At 44.2% G+C, this 23,048-nt stretch overlaps 1 protein-coding gene across 1 annotated transcript in view; it reads right to left on the bottom strand.

Moving 5' to 3' along the window:
- LOC147602846 (histone-binding protein MSI1-like) overlaps positions 1-21,392 on the bottom strand; it is a 75,281-nt gene extending 53,889 nt beyond the window's left edge. The window contains exons 1-4 of the mRNA XM_086797311.1: positions 20,828-21,392; positions 18,085-18,414; positions 17,424-17,576; positions 17,184-17,308 (exon numbers count right to left, since the gene is read on the bottom strand). Coding sequence (XP_086653437.1) covers positions 17,184-17,308; positions 17,424-17,576; positions 18,085-18,414; positions 20,828-21,184 — 965 coding nt within the window. The 5' untranslated portion in view covers positions 21,185-21,392. The remainder of the gene's footprint in view (positions 1-17,183; positions 17,309-17,423; positions 17,577-18,084; positions 18,415-20,827) is intronic.
- Positions 21,393-23,048: the final 1,656 nt, after the last annotated feature.

Genomic DNA, 23,048 nt, shown 5'->3' with positions numbered 1-23,048 from the left:
TATGGTGCAGTGCTGGAGCAAGAGCTTAGCTTATATGCTGAGCGAGCAGGTTTACGCTCATCAGGGCAGGCAGGCTTCAGGAGAGCTTTCTCTACCACTGACCATGTATTCACTTTGAGATGTATGATTGATCAGGCCAGAGTGAGGAAGAGAAAGCTCTATTGCTGCTTTGTGGATTTCCGCAAGGCATTTGACACAGTACCACGAGAGAGGCTCTTTCAGCGCCTGCAGTCTCTTGGCATACCAGCAGATATGACATGGGGCATCTATGCATTATATGAGCAGGTTTTTGGGCGAGTCAGATGTCCAGGAGGTATGTCCGAGACTATTGCTAGCACCATTGGTGTGAAGCAGGGATCTTGGGAAAACCAAGGTTATGGTCTTTCATACATCGAGACAGGGCAGGAGTCAGCTGACATTCACTCTCGCAGGATGCCAGGTGGAGGGGGTGACATCATACGTGTACCTAGGGGTTACCTTCTCTACAGCAGCCACACGCTTCACCATGGGTTCAGCAGCCAAAGCTAGATTAACACGGGGATATGCAGCATTGGCTATGCTAGAGAGACAGTGCCACCAGGCGCATTTTCAGGAGCCCCGGACGAAGGGGTGGCTATTTGACACATTAGTCACACCGGCATTGATGTATGGAGCAGCGGTATGGGCGCCAGGCCTAGCTACCCATTGGTGGACACAGATAGAGAGACCACAGGCCCTCGTGATGGCACGCATGATACACAGCAAACCGTCAGTACCTCATGACATTATCCGAGCAGAGTTTGCTGCGCCTCCTATGATGGTAGAGGCCATATTTCAGACTATATGCCTGCTAGACAGATTCAGAGAGATGCCACAGGACAGATTGTCATACAGAGCTTTTGAGGCATCTAGACAGCTGGCTGAGGCAGGAGACAGAGGATCATGGTATGCACAGGTCACACATTGGTTCTCACAGCATGGCCTAGACATGGATCATCTACCACCATTCCAGTATGACAGGGATGCACCACATATCCGTCTCTCTCATAGTGAGAGGAACAGAGTATTGAGACAAGATCTATGGCAGCTCTATACACGAGAGACATGGATATCGCCTAAACAGCCTCTTCCACCGAAGATGCTATACTACAGAGATCACTTCATGAGTATCACTGATGATGGATTTATAGAGAGGCCTAGATACATGGAGGGCTTTTTACCACACGGCTCCCGAGTGGCTATTGGTCAACTCAGAGTTTCATCACACCGATTGGAGATTGAGACTGGCAGAGCAGCATGGATCCCCCGAGAGGAGAGGGTATGCAGATTGTGCAGAGAGGAGGTGGAGAGTGAGGAGCATTATGTATGCAGATGCAGAGCATATACAGCCATCAGAGAGAGATATCCCATTCTATTCAGAGAGCCACGTTCCCTACGCCAGATCTTTGAGGTAGCAGACCAGCGCATACTGGGGAGATACATTCTAGACATACAGTGACACAGAGAGACATTATTACAGGCTCAGATAGCTCCAGAGGGGGGGCGACAGACACAGATTACTGCATTTTTTCAGAGATCCATCCCCCTCCCAGCCCCTACACGGCAGGGAATTACTCTCCAGAGAGCAGAGACACTTAGAGCCCGCAGGAGACAGAGGACACCTGGCTTTCGGACACCACGACTATACCAGAGAGAGATGACAGAGATCAGAGCTCAGTTTCACAGAGAGGGTGCGGAGCGACTGGCTCGCTTCAGAGCACACCCAGGCATGTTCTTCAGGGAGCTGTGGACACCCCCTTCACTGATGTATACCATTTTATACCCCTAGTATGGTACAGGATGGAGCTAGCTAGGTTGCGTATCATGATTGTATACTCCATGCATATAGCTTTGCATTTCTCCTAGTAGTAGAGCTCCATCCCTGCACACCAGTTTTTTTTTTGTTCAGTACTTTTTCATTTTGTTGGGATGACAGAGGATACCCCATACAGGTACTCCGATTTGTCTCATAGGCCGAGTTCGGTCTTTTGGAAGACGTTAATAAAATCTCTCTCTCTCTCTCTCTCTCTCTCTCTCTCTCTCTCTCTCTCTCTCTCTCTCTCTCTCTAGACTCTCTCCCCCACAAGGCTCTCTCTGCTGCACCTCCCCGGACCCTTACACGCAGGCTGAAATTTTATTCTTATTGTGCTTGAATTTTGAAATATATTTTAAAACTCTTGAGTCGTGACTCGTCTTGACATTTCTCCATTTTCTTGATTGCTTTTTGTGCACATGCCATAGATGCCTCGTGCACCGAGTTCCGTATGGGCAAGGCACACCATCATGCAAGGCACACCCAACACCCCAAGTGTCGGTCGCTCCAACACACACGTGTGGAAGTGCAAATATTGTGGAGGAATATTTACTAGCACATCCACTCGTGTTATTTATCATGTTGGCCAAGCTACGGGAGGCAGCATTGGACCATGTTCATTGATGAATCTTCAAACTTCATATTTCAAAAGTTTATAAGCATATATATCGGGGCCAACGTTCACTACGTTTGGAATCTTTTCAGCACATTTTCCAAACGTATTGTACGTATCGTTCACTACGTTTGGAACCACCTTGTAGGCGACTATGAAGCTATCTTCAAAGAGAATATACCAGCCCGAGACTGAGGGTTGGTGTGCTGAGAACTCTTTTCGTTTACCTTGGGCTGAAAGCACAAGAATGCTGTAAGTATGCAAAGACTGAGGCATAAGCACACATGCTTGACTGTTTTGCTTGAGAACTCTAATTTGTTTCTGATGATTTATGGACTAGGAATGGCTAGCCTTTTTATGCCCATAGGAAGCAAGTCAGCTGGCATAAAGGCTGTCGGCTTGTTTTAATTACTGCCACCACTGAGATAAGTAGCATTAAATGCTATAATTAGTCATGATGTCTCTGGCTGCTGGCCGACTCACTTCAGACCCTACTCAACAAGTCGTGAGGTTGCTGGCCAACTGTTACCCACTGCTGCTCACTCCATAGAGATGGTTGCCAACTGGGTCTACATGATGGCTAAGGGTGTTTATTATTGGCATATATGCTATGAGTAGTGCCACATGTGAACATGGACTAACCAAGGCCACTTTTCTCCCTTTGGGTTTTTCCCCTTGGATATCTGGTGTGAAAGGACACCACCACTTTTATTGTATTTTGATATTATGGAGTTGACTCTCCAACTCCACTCATTCCAATGCAATCATCTCTTTGCATCTCATCATCTTGTGTGTGCCTACTTCTCTCTGTGTGTGGGTGGTTGTGCCAAGGCCCAAAACCCTAGTTCAGCTAGAACCAATAGTGGTATCAAAGCCACTTCTCCCTGCCACGCAAGCTAGCACTGTCTATCCGACGCAACTGCACGTTTGTCTCCGACTACACGCGCAGTTTCCTTCCGGCGCCCCAACTCCGTCAACTCCACAATCCGTTCGTCCAACTACCTTGTCTCCGACAGCTGCATCCGCCTCCTGTCTGCCGCCAGGCCTACTGCTCTCCTCCTGTCTTCACCTTCGCAAGCGGCAGCACTAGTGCGTAGAGGACCACTGCCACCCGCCAGTCAGCAGTGCTCGCAGCACAGTGGGTGGCCCTCCGCCCAATTTGTGCCCTACGTGGCATTCAATGGATTTTCGAGAATTTTTGAACCCGTCTGTCGCCATCACCAATTCCACCCAGAAAGTCACCATTGCCGTCTAGCCACAGTCAACGTTGCCACCCCTCTGCAAGTTGTCGTTGCTACCCCTCTGTAGTCGCCATCGCCGCCACCTATTGCTCGCTAGCCGAAGCTGCCTCGTTGATGTCTTTGTGCTTCATTGCCGTCCTCGAATGTCGCCATCTTGCTCCATTGCATCACCTGCAAGGCGACCACCTGTGTAGTGTGCAAGGCAACAAATCTACCATGCTACAAGGCTTCCAGGTACTTGTTTCTTGGTGCCACTCTTGGGGTTTTTGTGATTTGCATGCTTCATTGCAAACCTACAAGTACCGTCAATAGTACAAGGAAAGATTTGGGACAGGGTTCAAATTTTTCTTTTTGGGGATTTTTCAAAAATTGATGCTTTATTACACAATTGCAATTACAACACGAGACAAACAAATTTGGGGCTTTCCTAAAATTAGTGCTTAATCACAAAATTAAAGCTCATTGGTACACAGATTTTTGGGGCTTTTGTGATGTATGTACAATTGACATTTGACAAATAAAATAGCCCATCGGTGCACATAAATTTGGGGCTTTTTTACATTGCAAGCCTTGTTTGCAAATTTGTGCAAGGATTTGCATTGCATGTGTTGTCAAGACACTACAAACTTTATTTGCAGCCTTGTATTTGGGGCAAAACATTTGCACAGGACCTTGTGGTTGCCTAGCATTGCACTCTAGTGCGTTGGCTTTTTGCTTGCAGGTGCTTCTTACAGCATATTTGGTTGCACGTGTTTGCATATCTCTTGGTAAAGAGATTTCAGTATTATGGCTTGGAATACAACCGATATATTCGGGGTTTTGTTCCAAGAGGACAAATTGGATGACAATAACTACTCCCTTTGGATTTTCATGGTCTGAAACCTTCTTGTGGCCAAAGGCTTACGGGGTTATGTATCAGATGAAAGATGTACGCCCTACTAACATAACACCTAACACACCTAGCCGTGGTGCTCAACAAGTTGCAGTACCTACTCCTCCCTCACAGGAGCCGAAGAGATGGGATACTGACAATGCCCAAGTGATGGCTTTGATTACTTTGTTAGTAAAGCAATCAATCATACCGCATATCCGGTCTTGCAGGACCTCAAGGGATGTACTTGAAACCATGTATCAGGCAAAGAATGAGGCCAGGGTTGCATATCTCAAGAAAGAACTTGAGAACTTGGACATAAATGATGATGATAGTATGGCTAATCATCTTACGAAGATCCAGGATCTTCGAAATCAGTTGCTCAATATTGATGAGGTCATTTCTGAAAAGGAGCTGGTTTCCAAGACACTCATTATCATTGTCAGAAACTTATTTGAACTTCCACACGTCGCTCACTTTATCTATGCGGGGAAACCTAGAACCAATCTTGTTTAAAGAGTTGGTTGGCTTGTTACTACAAGAGAAGCAAAATCGAAAGAACAAATCTTCCGTTATGCATGGCAGTGATGGGGCTTTTGTTGCCTAAGGCAAGGGCAAGGAAAAAGCCAAAAGCAATTTTCAACCAAAGGCTGCTTTGGGACAGCCTTCACAAAAGGTTTAAAATGATGCAGGCAAGCCCAAGAAAAAGGGCAAATGTCACTAATTCACCTTTTAGGAACGTACATGTTATATACTCATGGTAGTCAACCCACAAGACTATATAACGATCAACTCCATTATGCATAGTACGGACTAGATACTATGACATCCCCACTAACATCATCAATGCCCAATAGTGGGTGTAGATCTCTGTATCAAGATATGCTCACACACGCACTCCACACACACACACACACACACACACACACACACACACACACACACACACGAGCATATATTCACACAAAGCCCTTCGTACTGAGTGTCTATCAAACCTCCAGAGATGCAGGGCAGACTCAGCAGCCATAATGAAGCCTAGCATTAAGGGAAGTAGCAAATAGATAGGGAAAATGCACTACTAAAGATAGAAAAAATAAGCACAATATCAACTGGCCGCAACTCAAACGAAAACTTCACAATGTGAAATCTGCATGTCCGCTAATACGGCTGAATTATATACCTAGATGAATCCAGGAACATGCCCAAATTTACCTTTTAGGAACGTGCATATATCTCTTAGTGTCAATGAAAGACACGACACACGGTACTTTGACAGTGGTGCTTCTAAACACATTATCTCACAAAGGAATTTGTTTAAAAAGCTTATGGCTGCCCCTGAAGGCAAACGGGTAACATGTGCAAACAATTCTTCTTATCCAGTTCAGGGTGTTGGTGAGGTGATCCTCACAACAGCAGATGGTGCAAACTTATGTCTTATAGATGTATTGTATGTGCCAGGGATTAAGAACTTGCTGTCCATCTCCTCTTTTGCTAAAAGAGGATAAGCAATGAGCTTCGAGGACGATAGATGCATTGGTCACTTCTGGCACATTGTACCATGGGTTATATCAGCTTGACAAGTTTGATAGGAGAGAGCATGATGCTCATATGGTTACCACTCTTACACCTGCCATACAAGAAGCATAATTGTGGCATGCCAAGTTTGGGCATGTGAATTATGGCAGTTTGTTGCTATTGCAAAGGCATCAAATGGTGCAAGACATGCCTCATGTAGAACTGCCACCAAATCATGTATGTGAAGGGTGCATATTGGGTAAGATGCACAAAAATGCATTCCTAAGAGATGGATCAACAAGGGCTGTCCGAAAATTACAGCTTGTGCATAGTAATGTGTGTGGTCCTATGCAGACACCGTCTATCGGAAAGCACATCTATACTTTGTAATGACTCTCCATATTTGCTTGGGTGCATCCCTTGAAACCAAAATATGATGTATTTGCATGTTTTCAACATTTTGTGGCACAGACTGAAAATCAAGCAGGTTGCAAAGTGCAAACCCTCTGTACAGATCCAGATCGGGGGGGGGGGGGGGGGGGGGGGGGGTACATACCATTGATTTCAAAGCTTTTATGGCAAAAAAGGGCATAAAGCATCAATGCACGATGCCATATTCTCCTCAACAAAATGGTGTTGCTGAGAGAAAGAACAGGTTATTGATGGAAATGGTTAGATGCATGGTTAAAGGCAAAGGCTTGCCTCACAAATTCTGGATGGAGGCAATCATGTGTGTGCTAACACGTGTTGAATAGATGTCCTACCAAAGCATTCAAAACCATAACGCCATATGAGACTTAGCACGAAAGGAAACCTAAAGTTGATCACTTTAGAGTTTTTGGATGTATAGCTTATGCACAAGTATTGTTGGTCATGTCCACTCCCGGCTAGTTCAGGTGTGAACCCAGCTTACTCACGGGCACTTTTTCCCTGTGACTGGACACAGGTTTTTTCCCCATGTGAACACACTTGTGTGTTGGCACTTTGCCCTAGGCCTTTTAGTACTCACTTGTACTTTCATTTCATATCATTATTGAGTACATCTTTTCCAGCACTCACGTTTCTTTGTGCTTGAGGTTGTGTGTGTGTGTGTGCAAGCTAGCTTCCCTCCTACCCAACATTGGTATCAGAGCTTGGTTAGCGTTAGCATTAGAGTTTGCCCCTTGCTACCCTTCAGAGCTTGAGCCTATTGCACACTTCAGGGCATTAGGGTTTTGCTGCATTAGGTTAGGGTTAGGGTTTTGCCTTCAGCCACCCTACCGCCGCCCTCAACCGCCATCCTCTGTCCGTACGCCGTATTGTACCGTTGCCACCGTACTGTACTGCCGTTGTCGTCGTGCTGTACCGCCACCGTCGCCCCTGTGCGTTGCCGTCGACTGTAGCGATTAGATCTACGCCGCCTGTCCTCAGATCTGCGCCGTCGTACGACGCCCTGCCTTGTACCTACGCCTTGTACTGCGCCCAGTCGTCGTACGACCGTACCTGTGCCGCCGTACGATCTTACACAGCAGCTGCCTCAGATCTGTCAGATCTCCATGTCCTGCCCTCAGATCTGTATACTACTTGCCTATTGCTGCTGCCCAACTGCAACTCCAAATCCCTTATAGATTTCAGGTTTGTGAAATTTGCAAATTTTGACCTAAAATTGCTAAAAATTAGCAAATTAGTTGCATTAATTTTGGGGCTTTTCACCATGGAGCCTGCAATTGCAACATTGGCACACATTGGCATTGATTTCAGCAGATTTGGTGCATGATTGCACTAGAAATTTGGAGATTTAGCAGAAAGTGGCACTATTTGCAGGCAATTTTGGGTATTACAGGCACATTTGGGTGGCATTAGAGCATTTCTCCCAAATTTTTGGGTATTACAAGCACATTTGGTTGGCATTCGGGCATTTCCCCAAATTTTTGGGTATTACAGGCACATTTGGTTGGCATTGGGGCATTTCCCCCAAATTTTTGGATATTACAGGCACATTTGGTGGGCATTGGGGCATTTCCCCCAATTTTCTGGGTATTATAGGCACATTTGGTTGGCATTGGGGCATTTCCCCCAATTTTTGGGCATTACAGCATTTGGTACAGGTGACAATCACATTAGCAGATTTACAGGATTTGCGCACTTGCAGCTCTTACAGGTGTCAGCTGATTGTGTTATTCACGGCACATGTATACATTTGTGGTTTGCTGCAGTATATGTATGCCATTGTGGACACTTTGACAGATTTGCATCATCGTGCAGTACACTTGCAGATTTGGGACATGCATATGTATTTCTCGTGGTGAAGGAGTTCCCTTTCAGTCCATTGGTTATCCTGTTATTTATCTCCCGCATTCTTACGGTTTTGCTCGGCATTGCCTACTCTAGGTGACTTGTGACAGATTTGTTGTGCTATCATGGCCAACAGTAATAATGACCTCTTTGGAATGCTATCTCAAGAGGACAAGCTCAATGGGGACAACTACCCTATGTGGGCTTACATGATGCGTCATGTTTTGGTTGCCAAAAATGTATGGCTGTATGTGGATGGCACTGAGGAGCGTCCTCTTGCACCTGCTCCAGCAGAAGGTGAAGTGATTCCCGCTCACCTTCATGCAGGTCCACCTCCTCGTCTTCCTCCTACTCAACAGCAACCTACTTGGGATGCTAGGTGTAACACGCGGAAGCTCTGGGAGTCTTCTTTAAGCCCTAAACACCACTGAGAACATGCTAATGCAAAAACGCAGACAGAAGGTAGAGTAGAGAGACAGAGAGAAATGTTGGAAATTCAGTATATTTCATATAGTACAAAAAGGTACTTTTCTACAACCCTAGGCTGCCTCATACAAAAGGTGATAAACACCAAAATCTAGTCCTACTCTAAGGACCCTAAGGACCCATTCCATAAAGTAATGAATGAATACAATGAGGAGCTTTCATGCCTATTTATAGTCTCTTGGACTTCATGGAGAACTGGCCGACCAACAATCGGCGGGACAAAATTCCATATCCTTGATGCGCCTGCAGCCGCCTCATCTGGTTCAACCGACGTTGCCCTCCTTGTAGCCGACAGCACTTGTCTCAACCGACAGCATCTTCTAGTTCTTCTTCAAGTCTTGCTTCAAGTCCAACCTACTACACCTTGTGCTCCAACTTCTGGTACTTATACTCTTTTTCTGGCTGCCTCTTCTGGACTAGCATCTGAGAATGTCCATGGCATTTTATGCACATGACATCCCCCTCTGCTAAACTTGATGATGGGATTCCAACCTATTCTTGGATGACTGTCATCATCCCACTCTATTCCAGGAGTCCCTCTGTCATCCATCCAACTCTGGCAACCCTTTTCACTAAAAACCTGGCCTGTTCTCCAAAACCACTCTGACTCTGAATAATATCTATGCATCTGTTCCCTCCAGTCCCCAATCCATTCCTGCCCTGACTCTGAACATTGTCTTGGTTTTCATTCCTGAGAAATGAGTCTGGCACTCTCACATCACCCCTTGGAGGATAATCCTCCCCTGGGACCGTTGCCCGAGAACCTATTTGGCTCACAGGACTGCCATCCCCTCTAGCTTTGTGGAACACCACCAACAAACCTCCTGGGAGCTCTTCTGGTTCCTATGTTCCTTGCCTTGGGCTTCGTATCCGTGTACTTTCTTGTACCTTGGACCTGTACACCATCATATGGGACTGAATCAGTGTTTAGCCTTGCTGAGCCTGATGCTCTGATACCAATGTAGCACGTGGAAGCTCTAGGAGTCTTCTTTCAGCCCTAAACACCACTGAGAACATGCTGATGCAAAAACGCAAACAGAAGGGAGAGTAGAGAGAGAGAGAGAGAAATGCTGGAAATTCAATATATTTCATATAGTACAAAAAGGTACTTTTCTACAACCCTAGGCTGCCTCATACAAAAGGTGATAAACACCAAAATCTAGTCCTACTCTAAGGACCCATCCCATAAAGGAATGAATGAATACAATGAGGAGCTTTCATGCCTATTTATAGTCTCTTGGACTTCATGGAGAATTGGCCGACCAGCCGACTGGAAAAAATTCCATATCCTTGATGCGCCTGCAGCCGCCTCATATGGTTCAGCCGACGTTGCCCTCCTTGCAGCTAACAGCACTTGTCTCAGCCGACAGCATCTTTTGGTTCTTCTCCAAGTCTTGCTTCAAGTCCAACCTACTGCACCTTGTGCTCCAACTTCTGGTTCTTATACTCTTTTTCTGGCTGCCTCTTCTAGACTAGCATCTGAGAATGTCCATGGCATTTTACTCCTACTCAGCAGCAACGTACTTGGGATGCTAGGGATGCTCACGCCCATGCATTGATTGCTCTCTCGTGCCGCAAGCATATCATTCCGCACATTCGTTCTTGCACCACTGCAAAGGGTGCTTGGGATACCTTGGCGGCATTGTATTCAGGTCGCAATGAGGCTCGTGTAGCTTACCTTCGGGGCAAGCTTGAGACTGACCGCATGCTTGAAGGTGACTCTATCGATCAATACCTTACGCATGTGAAGGACCTACGAGAGCAGCTCATTAACATTGATGAGGTCTTGACAGATAGCTATCTTGTTCAAACAGTTTTGCGTAACTTGCCTGACTCTTATCAGACATTTGGCACCACTTTGCGGTTGTTGGTTGGCAATGCACCTAATGCGATCACTTTTGACAACCTTGTGACTCTCTTGCTCAGTGAAGAGCAATCTTGTTTCAACAGGAACAACATGATGTCTGTTGAGTCAGCAATGGCTGCTCCCTTTCGTGGGAATAGATCTGGGCCTACTAAACCTAGCCCATCGGATCCTCCCAAGACAGAGGACAAGCCTGAAAAGAAAAAGCGTTGTAACTATTGCAGGAAAATAGGGCACACCATAGAGGAATGCAGGAAGCGTATTGAGAGTGAAAAAAAGAAGAAGCTAGCATCTTCTTCCACAGGTGCAGATCAGGCCAATTTGGCTACACATGTGTAAGCGTTGACCCTTACATCTTCATCGCCTACAGAGATGTCTTTTGATGCCGTTGCTTTTGATGACTATGCTCTGTAGTCTGTACTCCATGGTATGCATTGTCTGGCAGATGCATTTCAGGGGGGGATTTTACTTGCCCACATGTAGTTGGTGATGCCTCATGGTCACGTATGCTTGTTGACCCTTATGTTGGTCTATGCTAGACGCTTTCTCTCATGTGATGTCTACTGGAGATGCCTTTTATGCTGTTTTCCCTTGCAACGGGACTGTTTCTACAGTGTTGACATTGTCACTTTCTCAAATGTGATGTTTACTGGGAGTGCCTTTTTCACACTTGGCCAGTGTTGGCTTGCTCTCATGGTTTTGACATGTCACATGTATATTATTCATTGTGGGATTATGCATCTTTACACTTGCCATACATGCCACTAATCATGGCATCGCGGAGAGTTTACCTATCCTCTCATAGCATTGGCTGATGTTCACTTCGAGCCCTCATTTTTTCTCCCCATTTTCAGCTTTTCCCATTGCTGATTTTTCCTCATCGGATCCTCCATTGATGAGTTTCACTTTTGCAACTTACATTGCATGTCTCACAGGCATGACTTCTGGATCCTGTTGCCTTTACACATGCGTATATCTACTACCTCTTATTATGCTTATCACTGGTGCAGTTACAGAGCATTGATGTGGATTACATGCAGTTCAGCTTGGCATTTGGATGCTTGCCTTCAGGGGGGTATTATGTGATGCCTCTTGATTTGATGCAGTTGATGTCCACATGATCTTTGCCATGCGTTTCTGGTGATGCATTTATGTACTACTGTGCTCTAACATTAGCACTATGACATTGGGGATTCTCCTTTTCCCCGTCATATAGTGCTTGTTTTTTCCATTGGCACTGCAGTTCACTCTTACTGTGGAGCATAGTGCAAGGTAGCATTCACAGCTTTATCACCCTGCTGCTACCCGTTCACACCATTCGCTTGAGGGGGGTTTGTTGGTCATGTCCACTCCCGGCTAGTTCAAGTGTGAACCCAGATTACTCACGGGCACTTTTTCCCTGTGACTGGACACAGGTTTTTTCCCCGTGTGAACACACTTATGTGTGTTGGACACTTTGCCCTAGGCCTTTTAGTACTCACTTGTACTTTCATTTCATATCATTATTGAGTACATCTTTTCCAGCACTCTCACGTTTCTCTGTGCTTGAGGTTGTGTGGGTGTGTGTGTGTGTGCAGGCTAGCTTCCCTCCTACCCAACAAGTAGCTCAGTAATTGCGAGGTAAGCTTGATGACAAAGCACTTAAGTGTATATTTGTAGGTTACAGCAGTGGCAGCAGACGTAGAGTAGGCTTACAGAACACAAGAAGCCCAAACCCGAGATTCGGTTGCCATTCGCAGACACCTTTCGGGCCTTCCATCTTTAATTCTTCCACACAAAGGATTTTTGCCCGCAGAGACGACGTGTTTTCTGAAAGTTAGCTTTTCTCGATGGGGATTTGTAGAAACAAAGTATGGAAGCTTCGAAAAGCACTTTATGGTCTCAAACAAGTTCACCGAGCTTGGTATCAGAAGATACATACTTATTTGACCACGCAAGGTTTTTGCAATAGTCCAACAGAGAGCATCCTCTATGTGAAAGAGGATCGTGGCACTTTGATTATGCTCATTCTTTATGTGGATGACATTTTGCTAATTGGGAATGATATAAAATTTCGGCATTCAAAGTTGAATTGCAAATGTCATTTGAGATGACAGATTTGGGATTGTTGCATTATTATTTGGATATACAATTTGTGCAAACAGATGTTGGGATTTATGTACAGCAAACAAAGTACATTCAAAAGCTGTTGCACAAATTTCAGTTTCAAGATTGTAAGCCCATCTCTACTCCAATGGAGCTAGGGCTCAAATTGAGCATGTATGATGTTGGAGAGCCTTTTGATATGAGTGTTTACAGCAATGGGCTGCCTCATATACTTATGCAACACACGCCCAAATGTTCAGTTTGGGGTTTCCCAGTGTAGCAAGTTTATGCACAACCCAGGTACAAAGCATTGGCAAGCAGTGAAGACAATTCATGCATATAATTTGTGCAGATAGATATTGGGATTTATATATAGCAAACAAAGTACATTCAAAAGCTGATGCACAAATTTGGGTTTCAAGATTGTAAGCCCATCTCTACTCCGATGGAGCCAGGGCTCAAATTGAGCATGTGTGATGTTGGAGAGCCTTTTGATATGAGTGTTTACAGCCGAGCAGTGGTTGTCTCATATATTTATGCAACACACGCCCGGATATTCAGTTTAGGGTTTCCCAGTGAAGCAAATTCATGCTTAGCCTAGGTACAAAGCATTGGCAAGCAGGGAAGCAGATCTTCCGCTATCTTCAGAGCTCCCTCGATCTTGCTTTGGTATATCCCGGGGGGGGAGCTTGCAGTTACATGCTTACAGTTACATACACAGCAATCCACCAGCGGGAATTGTTTCTTTTTGGGGCATTCATGCATATCATGGTTGAGAAAAAAGCAACCCACTGTTGCCACATCTACCTGGGAGGCTGAGGACAGGGCAACCTTTACAGTCACAGTGGATTGTGTATGGCTGAGGAGATTGATGGGCTGATCTTCATGAGTGTCAGCAAACACCCACCACCATACTCACTGACAGTGAGAGTGCTATAGCCGTGGCATGAAACCCAGTGTTTCATGCATATACTAAAGTACATAGAGATTCATTATCATTATGTCACGGAGGGAGGAGAGATCTTGTTATCTTACTGCTCTACACAGAACAATATTGCAGATCTGTTCACGAAGGCACTGCCTCAAGAGAAGTTTGAAGCATTCTGCAAAGCTTTAGGCTTACTCTCCTATAGAGAGTGATTTGCTGCCGACCTTGTACAGGTTCACATTGCCACTGCAGGGGAGATTTATTGGCATATATGCTATGAGTAGTGCCAATTGTGAACATGGACTAACCCCCTCTCAAAGGTGTATGCACCAAATGGATCTGAAAAATGTCAAACCACCTGCTGCCGCCAATGTGCCAATGCGGCAGCCATCTCGCGAAACAAATTGGCTACAACTTCTCCGTCCACCTTCCCATTGAACTTGGGAGGTTTCAAAAGCTTCACTAACTCAGGTCTTTCCTCTCACAAGGCATGGAAGAAGAACTCAGCAAATACGTAGTTCCCCAACATCGAGGCGGTGAAGGAACTGTTCAGAGAATCCAGTGGAGAGGACTCAATGAATTTTATGTTCCTCCATGGACACCTTCCTGCTAAGAAGCAAATCGAAGCTATGTGAATCCGTGACAAGTAGCATGAACACAAGGATAAAGAATGATAGTGAGGATTGCAACCCTTCGCACTGAGGAAGGGTGAGTGGGATATGGGGGGCACCTATCCACCAGAAAGAACCAAAATAAATGAGTTTTCCCAAACCTACACTTGTGCACTCCTAGACCCTAGGGGCTCCAGGTGGGATATAGGAGGGCACAATTACACCAAAAAAAGAACCCAAAGTGTGACTTTTACCAAACACGAACTTGCGCACTATTGGAACCTAGGGATCCTACCCTATCCAAGCAGTCAACCCACACACACGCGCCAGAAAAGAAAAAAAAAATCAAGTTCACTAGGCTTTGATACCAGCTATAGAACATTTGAGCATATGTGCTAGGGTTCTCAAAGATAGAAAAGAGTGCAACGGAATCACACATACAGCACACACATGCACATGAGTCCTAAACTACTGTTTGTATTATGTACAAGAAAGAAGTATTTCAACTATACTTCAAGTACAAAAGATGAGCTTGAATGAAGACATCAGTTCTCAACCCACCTACTACCTAAGATCTCCTTGACCAGCCTAAACTCTAAAGACGCTCTGTAGACTCTCATTGCCGGTCAACCTGTTCAATCACCATTGGGCTCAACTTGCCATGTGTCAAGCGGCTTGCCACGTGGCATAGGCCGCTCTTGGTCACACCACGTGCCCTGACCTATACTATAGGTGAGGTGTGTCACAATCTTCTATCCTAGTGCAAGAAGTAGGAATACAACTTGCTTGACTATCATAGACAGGTTTAGTAAGTTTGTTATGTTGATTCCTTGGAAGGGTATGTGATTGCCGAAGATATCACCCGACTATTAATTCGGCATTTATATCCTATTCATGGCTTGTCTAGGACTATTTTTTCGGATAGGGATGCTATATGTACTTCACATTTCAAGAGGTATTGAATTGCAATTTTCAAGTGCATTTCACCACAGACAAACAGAAAAACAGAGATTTATAACTAATCGGCTTTCGACCTCCCCAAATGCTATGTCAAGGTAAGTGAAAGAAATTTTTGCCTTCAGTTCAAGCTGAATGATTCCCTTTCGTCGTCCATTGGACGGACAACTTAGAGGTAACATTCGGGGGGGACTTTTCATTCTTTGCTAACTAAGATTCCCAAGGCCAACAAGCTAGCCAAGTCTTACAAAGAGATCATGGAGTCTATCAAGTTGCAGTTGGCTAAAGCAAAAGAAGCCTCCAGAAGGCAAGCGAACAAGCACTGGAAGAACATCAGGGATTGGATCTATTCAAGAAAAAAGAAGCAATGGCTCAAGCAAGCGATCCCCTAAGTTGTCAACATGAAAAAGAAGATCAACATCACCACCATGAGACTCAAGCTACCACCTAGTTGGACTATGCATCTAGTATTTCACGTCAGATGTCTTCTACAGTATATGGGACCTCCTCCTTCGGATGTCATGTGCAAGACATGTGCAGGCTAATCCCAGAGCTAATTCCTTGAAGGGCAGCAAGATAAAGAACAAGATTAGAACCAGTTTTGGACCTGTCACCTGAACTGCAGCAGCTAGGTGTGGTCAGGGAAGACACTGGAGGAACACAGGAGGCTGTCGGCCAGCGCATGAAGGAATATTCTCTGTTAGCTGCAGCATTTATTGGTGGTTTGTCCGAGGACCTGGCCAACAGCAGGTCGGCCAGTCCAGATGGGTTTTTCTTGGCTATAAATAGCATTTGGCTGAGTTCTTGTGATTCATTCAGTTCCCAAGGAGCTGAGTCATAAAATAGGAATCAGATTAGGTAATTCTACCTTTTGATGGGGCAGCCATGGGCTGGCCAAGACCTGTACACCTTTTTGTACAGTATGAATATACTGAATACTCAGCTATCTCTCTCTCTCTCTCTCTCTTCTCTATCTTCTGTATGCGTTTTGTATCACGCATGTTCCAAGATGGTGTTTAGGAGACTCACAAACCTTCCGCCTGTGACATTGGAAGTACCAAATGAGCCGTAGTCTGATGTCATTGATGTGGCAGATGTCCTAGAAGCAAAACAAAATGATCTTGCACCGATTCAAACACAGAACCGGACACAAGAAGCATCAGTTTATGACATAGTTCAAGGACTGAGGAACCCATGAAGCCATGAGGTTGGATGAGGATTTCTTCAAGGAACACCCGCCATTGCTGCAGATGGAGGCAATGCAACTCTTGCTATCAAGTTAAGCACGAGGGGATTTCACATGCACCCCTCTTGTACTAGGGTACCACGTAGGCATTCAGGCTAATCAATACATTCAGGACTCCTTTTGGGATGAGCAATGTGCATTTTCAGCCCTTGTCCAGGGACAAGTCACCAGGCACCATCTAGGTCTAGGGTCAAGTCAATGTCAGAGACTTTGTGCACATGTAGCGTACTTGCAAACTATAATCATGTACATCTATCCCAAGCATTTATTAGGCCTTTGGTTGGGTGCCTGAGACAATGTTTGATTTGTTTTAAAAGGAATAATAAAAAGAAAAAAAGAAAAAAGGAAATAAGAAGCGAAACAGGAGCTTTTATTGTTTTATTGTTTTTTAAATATAATATATAGAAAAAGCAAAACAATAGGGGGGTCCCTTTTTTTGATAGAGAAATACATAACAGTTAAATTAACTTAAGTCGTTTAGAAGGTAAATTGTCTAAGTGTGAAAGCTTTTTCTTTGACACAATCATAGGACCTAATTCTACGACCATCAGTTAAGAAATGGTGATCTGCTCAATGTGGAATCAAGTGTGCTGCCCTTTCGAATGAATGAACATGATTGCATGGAAACGTGAGTTTGAAATCAAGAAGAAGAGGTACATACGTGTGGTTAACAAACGAGTGCAACGGTTTTGAGAGCTTCCGTAGATCATACAAAGCCACAGTCCTGTCTGCCGATCCAGTCGCAAGCACCCATTCATTGAAAGGATTGAATGCTAGACAATTCACCTGGCAAGATCAAGCTGAGGAAATTAACTAACATAATGAAGACAGCAGGCCATCACAATTGACTGTAAATACCAGCAATAATTTTTTCTCTTGGAAGATAAGAAACCACTGTTACCTCTGCTTGATGGGCTTCAACAGCATGCAACGGCTTTTCAACACTTGACGTTCGGAGATCCCAGATAAACAATTGCCTATCATCTCCAACTGATCCAAACAAGTACTCATGACTCAAGTGCCATGCCACATCTTCAACTACACCAGAATGGGCCTGCACCAGTTGCATTCGATTAGGTTAGCTAAGACTATTGCATTTGTCAATGCACCGAAAAAAGCAGGGAACAATGAGAGGATAAGAAACACAAAGGATGAGTAGCACCAGCACAAGACTATCTTTACATCATAGCATGCTCGAAAACATAGCCATCCTGCTCCAGGCTAGGCCCCATACGGAGGGAAATGTCATGGCCAGCCTGGGTTGTGTTCAGCAAATTGCCACTAGGCTTGCCATCACCTGGATTACAGGCTATAAAAAAATATCCCATAGCTTCAAACAAAGGTATACTTCATCGATCTCCTTTGTAGTCATGTAAGATGTTATAATGCAAGGGTATTGCGGCATAGGTTTCTCCTCAATGAGCAATAAAAAATGATTTCATGCCATCCTCTTTGAGTATATGAGAGTGATTTCTGTACTCCGGCATTGAGATGTTACAAGCAACTAGCTCTTATCACAATCGTCATAGCAATGGGAAAACAAGAAAGCATAGACATATGACCTGGAAAATCTGTTTGGCTTCTACAACTTCGTTGCTCCTCAGTGAACTGCTTATATCCCATAAACAAATTTGTGCATCATCAGACCCACTTAGCAGGAATCCCTCTTTGAGTGTACTCCATGACAATCCATAGCCTTCTTTTTTGTGGCCTCGCAACCTCAAATCCGGTAAGCAATGCCCTTCATGGGACGGTTTGGATGGATGTTTGGTGTAGTCAAAAACATAAACCTCTGCACTGACTGTTTTTGTTGCAATGATAACTGGATTCTGGGGCATATAGCGAGCCCGGTTGACTTCACCTTCATGATTGATCTGCTGGATGATTTGGACCTGAAAAAAGAAAGAACTGATAACATAAGGCTCTTATTGAAGACAGGTGGAAAGCCAGAAAGAAACAAAGCTAGAACTAAATTCATAATATCATCGATTGATTCAAAACATAAAACACATACCACTATATTAAACACATGCCACTTCTCATACATATATTGAGGCATGGAAGCACAGATGACTCTCTGTGCCTGTATCTTTTATCAGGCAGACAGACACACACGTGAAGGCAATCACAAAATGGAACCACACACTTATATAAAGCATAAAAGCACAGGACTTCCTGCATCCTATTTACGCTGCAAGAGTGTTTTTCACAGGCTATGGGGGCTGATGCGTACATATCATCGTTGCTTTCCATACTCGTACTCAAACTCAAACTCATGTTCCATTCGGTACTTTGTGAACCTACCGTCCAGATGTTCCGTACAACATACAAAATGCCAGTTGTTCCTGTTTGTCCTAGACCTCATTAGGCGGCCCCTATGCCCTATGCATGCATCTCATATGCTTTCTGATACTGCTGCACACAATTGTTTGCAACATACTTCCTACTTAGTACTATTCAAACTAAAAAAAGAGTGGCAGACTTAACGTACCTTACCTTATCAGTACTTTCCGTACGCGTATTGAACACGTACTGTAGGTATCATACCTAGCATTTCTAATACCTTATTATTAGGGTTGGTAGAATTGGTAGCCAACTCATCAACATTAGACACTATAAATAGGAGTTTAGGCCATTGCCAAGTAATACATGGTAGATTAGGTCATCTCTCTATTTTGTATTGAGCATGAAGAAGCAGCAGTTTGTGCATGGATTTAAGTCTCTAATTAGGCAATCAATCACTTCATAAATATGCTTCTACAAGCACCCATATTACATTGATATCAAGAGCATCCGGTTTTTGACAGCAGAAAGGCTACAATTTTTTCTCTCATAAGGGCGTGGAGATTCGCAAGTTGCCGACAAGAGATCCAAGCAAGAAAGGCAACACATATAGTGGTAAGTCCGTCCATAGATGAAGCTGAACATGAGGGAATGTTCAAGGATGCCGAAAAGCTTTCAAGAGGACGTGGTATCAATGACAAAGTCCCCAAGAAAGGAGCAGATTCTGGAGGATGAGCCCAACGAACAGACACTACCAGACTTGGAGGTGATCTAGACAAATGGAGGACAACCCATCCCAGAGTCCATTCCAATTTCCCACGGCAAAGAGGAGTCACCAAGTGAACTTCTGACTTTTCTCTCCAAATCCATTGAGGATGATGAGATGGGCAATTCAACACTGGTATCTACCATGTTAACTAAGCATCTAAAGGCAAAGGGGCAGTTCCAATGCCCACAATTCCCGAGGAGGAAGTGTCGGAGACATCTTTGGAGACGCAGGTACCGTAGCCAAGCGACCGGGGTGGAGTGGTGGAGCATCAGTTGCAGCCATGCTCCAAGTTAAGCAGAAAGGGATGTCACTTGCACACTCTCCTAAGTGTGACATGGACATGCTTCTGCGCATAGGCCAACTCAAAGGTCGAGTATACGGCCGGATTCATGTGTTTGTACGGGCTATGGTGCCAGATCATTGTAATATTGTCCAAGCACCCAATGTGCAGCTCAGTGTGGACAACAGCTCATTGTGGACAAAGTTATTGGGTTATTGTGTGAACACTCTTAGTTGGACATTATTATTAGGGTTGTTTGAGTTGGACACTATAAATAGGAGTCTAGGCCATAGCCATATTCATTCATTGATCATCATTGAGTCATTGAGAACTCACGAACAGTGCTACCAGGAAGTATCTTTATTTAGCATTGTATAGATTTCATGTTAGTGATACATGGTAGATTAGGTCATTTCTCTATTGTGTATTGAGCATGAAGATGCAGCAGTTTGTGCATGGGTTTTAAGTCTTTGATTAGGTGTAATTGCAATCAATCAATTCATAAATACGCTTTCGCAAGCACCCATGTTACAAGTCAAGTCATGTGCCATGTTGAGCTGAGTTGACACCTCCCAAGGGCCAAATGCAAATTGAGGGGAGAGGAAGAGGCATTTTGGGAGCTAATTGAGCTTCAAAGACCCACACGCATTACCATGTGCTTGTTGAAGAGGAGTACAAGAAGGGGGGTCAACACTAATATCATAACCTTATGAGTCACTTTGAGCTTGATTGGACCATGACCAAGTTCTTCATGCCACAAGGTAGTCAGCAAAACTTTAATGTTCAAAAACTTGGTTGGAGATAAGACCACATGGGCATCGTCCGACATCCGAGATGCATTAAACATGTGCTCAGTCCCATAAGACAATAAGTCAAATGCAGTTATGTGCCTAGAGAAACTAGGCACTTAACCATATCATATGCTTATCACCTACGAATCTCAAGTCAGATTAGCGAAGATTAGAGTGCTAACCTTGCCGAATTCAGCACCAAAGCCACCAGAGTCGGCCGTGTCGTCGTGGTAGTGGCGGGCGTCGGTCTCAACGTCCTGGAGGGGCAGGTGGACGTGGGCGAGCATGAGGTAGTTGGGCTCATCGTCAGACGTGTGAGTACCCAGGAGGAGCGTGTGGAGGGAGGACTCCTCCGTGTTGTTGATGTCGTCGAGGGCTGCGGAGGGCAGCCACTGCACGGTGAGTGAGGGCCACTCGAGGGCGTGGGTGATGACGAGGTCGTAGAGGAACGGGGTGTTTTTCTTCCAAATCTTGTACTCCTCGTTCACCAGACGCTCCTCCATCTCGTCCCGGAACTCCTCCTCCTGATCTCTCGCCATGTGACGCTCGCTCGCTCGCGCTCTCTCTCTCTCTCTCTCTCTCTCTCTCACACACACACACACACACACACAAAAACCTCCTCTCTCTCTCTCTCTCTCTCGCTCCTCTTTAACCACCTACGCCTGCGCTGTCTGCATGAACTCTGGTTCCCACTCTCCACTGCTGTCCCTTGCCTCACATTTCGATCAAATTATCATTTCCCCGCATTTCAATCACCATTCCATTTAAATTTGTTGGTGTGGCTTGGGTAAACGACCCCAATAATTTTTTTAGCCTTACATATGCAATGGCAATAGCCAAAGAATAGAAGTAACATCGTTTTAGTACCTAAATTCTTAGCTCTTGAAGGGAAGCTCTCAGTTCAGAAAAATCTAAAAAAGTTTCATTTGGTATAGTTAAGAGAAAAATCTAAAAAAGTTTCATTTGGTTTTAAATTAGTCACACAGATGAGGAGGATGTTGCACACAAGAATGGGAAGAAAATGAAGTTTTAGCTAATAAATTTCTCATGATCCATCCATGTGCATTAAAGCTTGCATATGGGGGTATGAAGCAAAAAGCTTCTTATATGATCTATTTTTTACTTTGGGGCCTACAAGTTTCTTTCTTCATGCATCTTTTCACACTAAATTGTATGTTCAAGCTTACCCTCTTTGTGATGTACCTTTGAATCAACTTTTAGTAGGCCTTTCTTATTTCACCAATGTTTAAAGATCAATCCCATCCCATAATGCTGCCCGCCCGTAAATATTATATCTAGAATGATGTTCAAAAATGTGTTGTTGGATGAAATCAATGTGTATCCATCTATCTTCATATCTAAGCCATGTGTAAGGGCATGTAATGTTCATTGTTTTAAAAATTGTTTCATGTTTGTCCAAAGGAGGTTCTCTATCTTTAACACTTAATGATAGGGCATGCAATGTTGATTGTTTTGAAAATCATTTCATGTTGGTCCAAAGGAGATTCTCCATCTTTAACACTTAATGATGTGATTAAGTTCCATTGGTGGACATTGTCAAAGACATTTCGTATATCTATAGAGCTTTTCTAGCAATTCCTTATGAACAACAAACTACCCTTATTAGTGTATAGCAATTCCTTATGGACAACAAACTACCCTTATTGGTGTATAGCAAATCAATTTTGTAGTCTTCTTCACTAGTGCTTACTATGGCTCTAACAACCTATGTATAATCTAAACCATGCACATCTGGTATGCTTATCCTTCAAATGTAGACACTTTGTTGACCTACCATGTTTAGCTTTTGAGACCAACAATTACTTTGCAACTTTGTGCATGGAGAGAACACTTTTATCTCCATAATCAAGCTCACCACCTTTGTGTGCTCCATTTTTATAACCTCTCGTATTGTGGGTAGTGCCACCTAGTAAACATTACGTGTATATAACCCACTAATTCATTTGTGACCTCAATAGGTGTACTCCAAGTACTAGGTATAGTTTCATAGGCTCTTATGATGATCCCCAAGTATGCTTCTTTTGGTCTCCCTACTTATAAAGTTACCTCAATGGGTGTGCTCCAAGTACAAGTTATAGTTTTATATGCTCTTATGATGATCCTCTATGCTTCTTTTGGTCTCCCTATGGCTTCCTCTCGATCACTAGATTTATTTACATAAATTTTCCAAAATACCCCTATAAAGAGCTTCCTTTTGTGTGATTTATTTAGGTGATTAATCCCCTTTGTTGTGCCACTATTGTGGGAGGTTGACATGAAGCCATTAATAGTGATTGTAATAAATAAAATATTGAGAACAAATAGAGCAAATGGAACAAATAAATACTCAATACATAATGTTGGGTCCAATTTGCCCCCACACACGAGAGTGAGCCCATGCTT

This window comes from Cibotium barometz, chromosome 65 (genome assembly GCF_041138505.1).
Source record: "Cibotium barometz isolate CiBa-2024 chromosome 65, ASM4113850v1, whole genome shotgun sequence".
Classification (NCBI taxonomy): Eukaryota; Viridiplantae; Streptophyta; class Polypodiopsida; order Cyatheales; family Cibotiaceae; genus Cibotium; species Cibotium barometz.
This window is presented reverse-complemented; position numbering and strand designations above follow the sequence as displayed.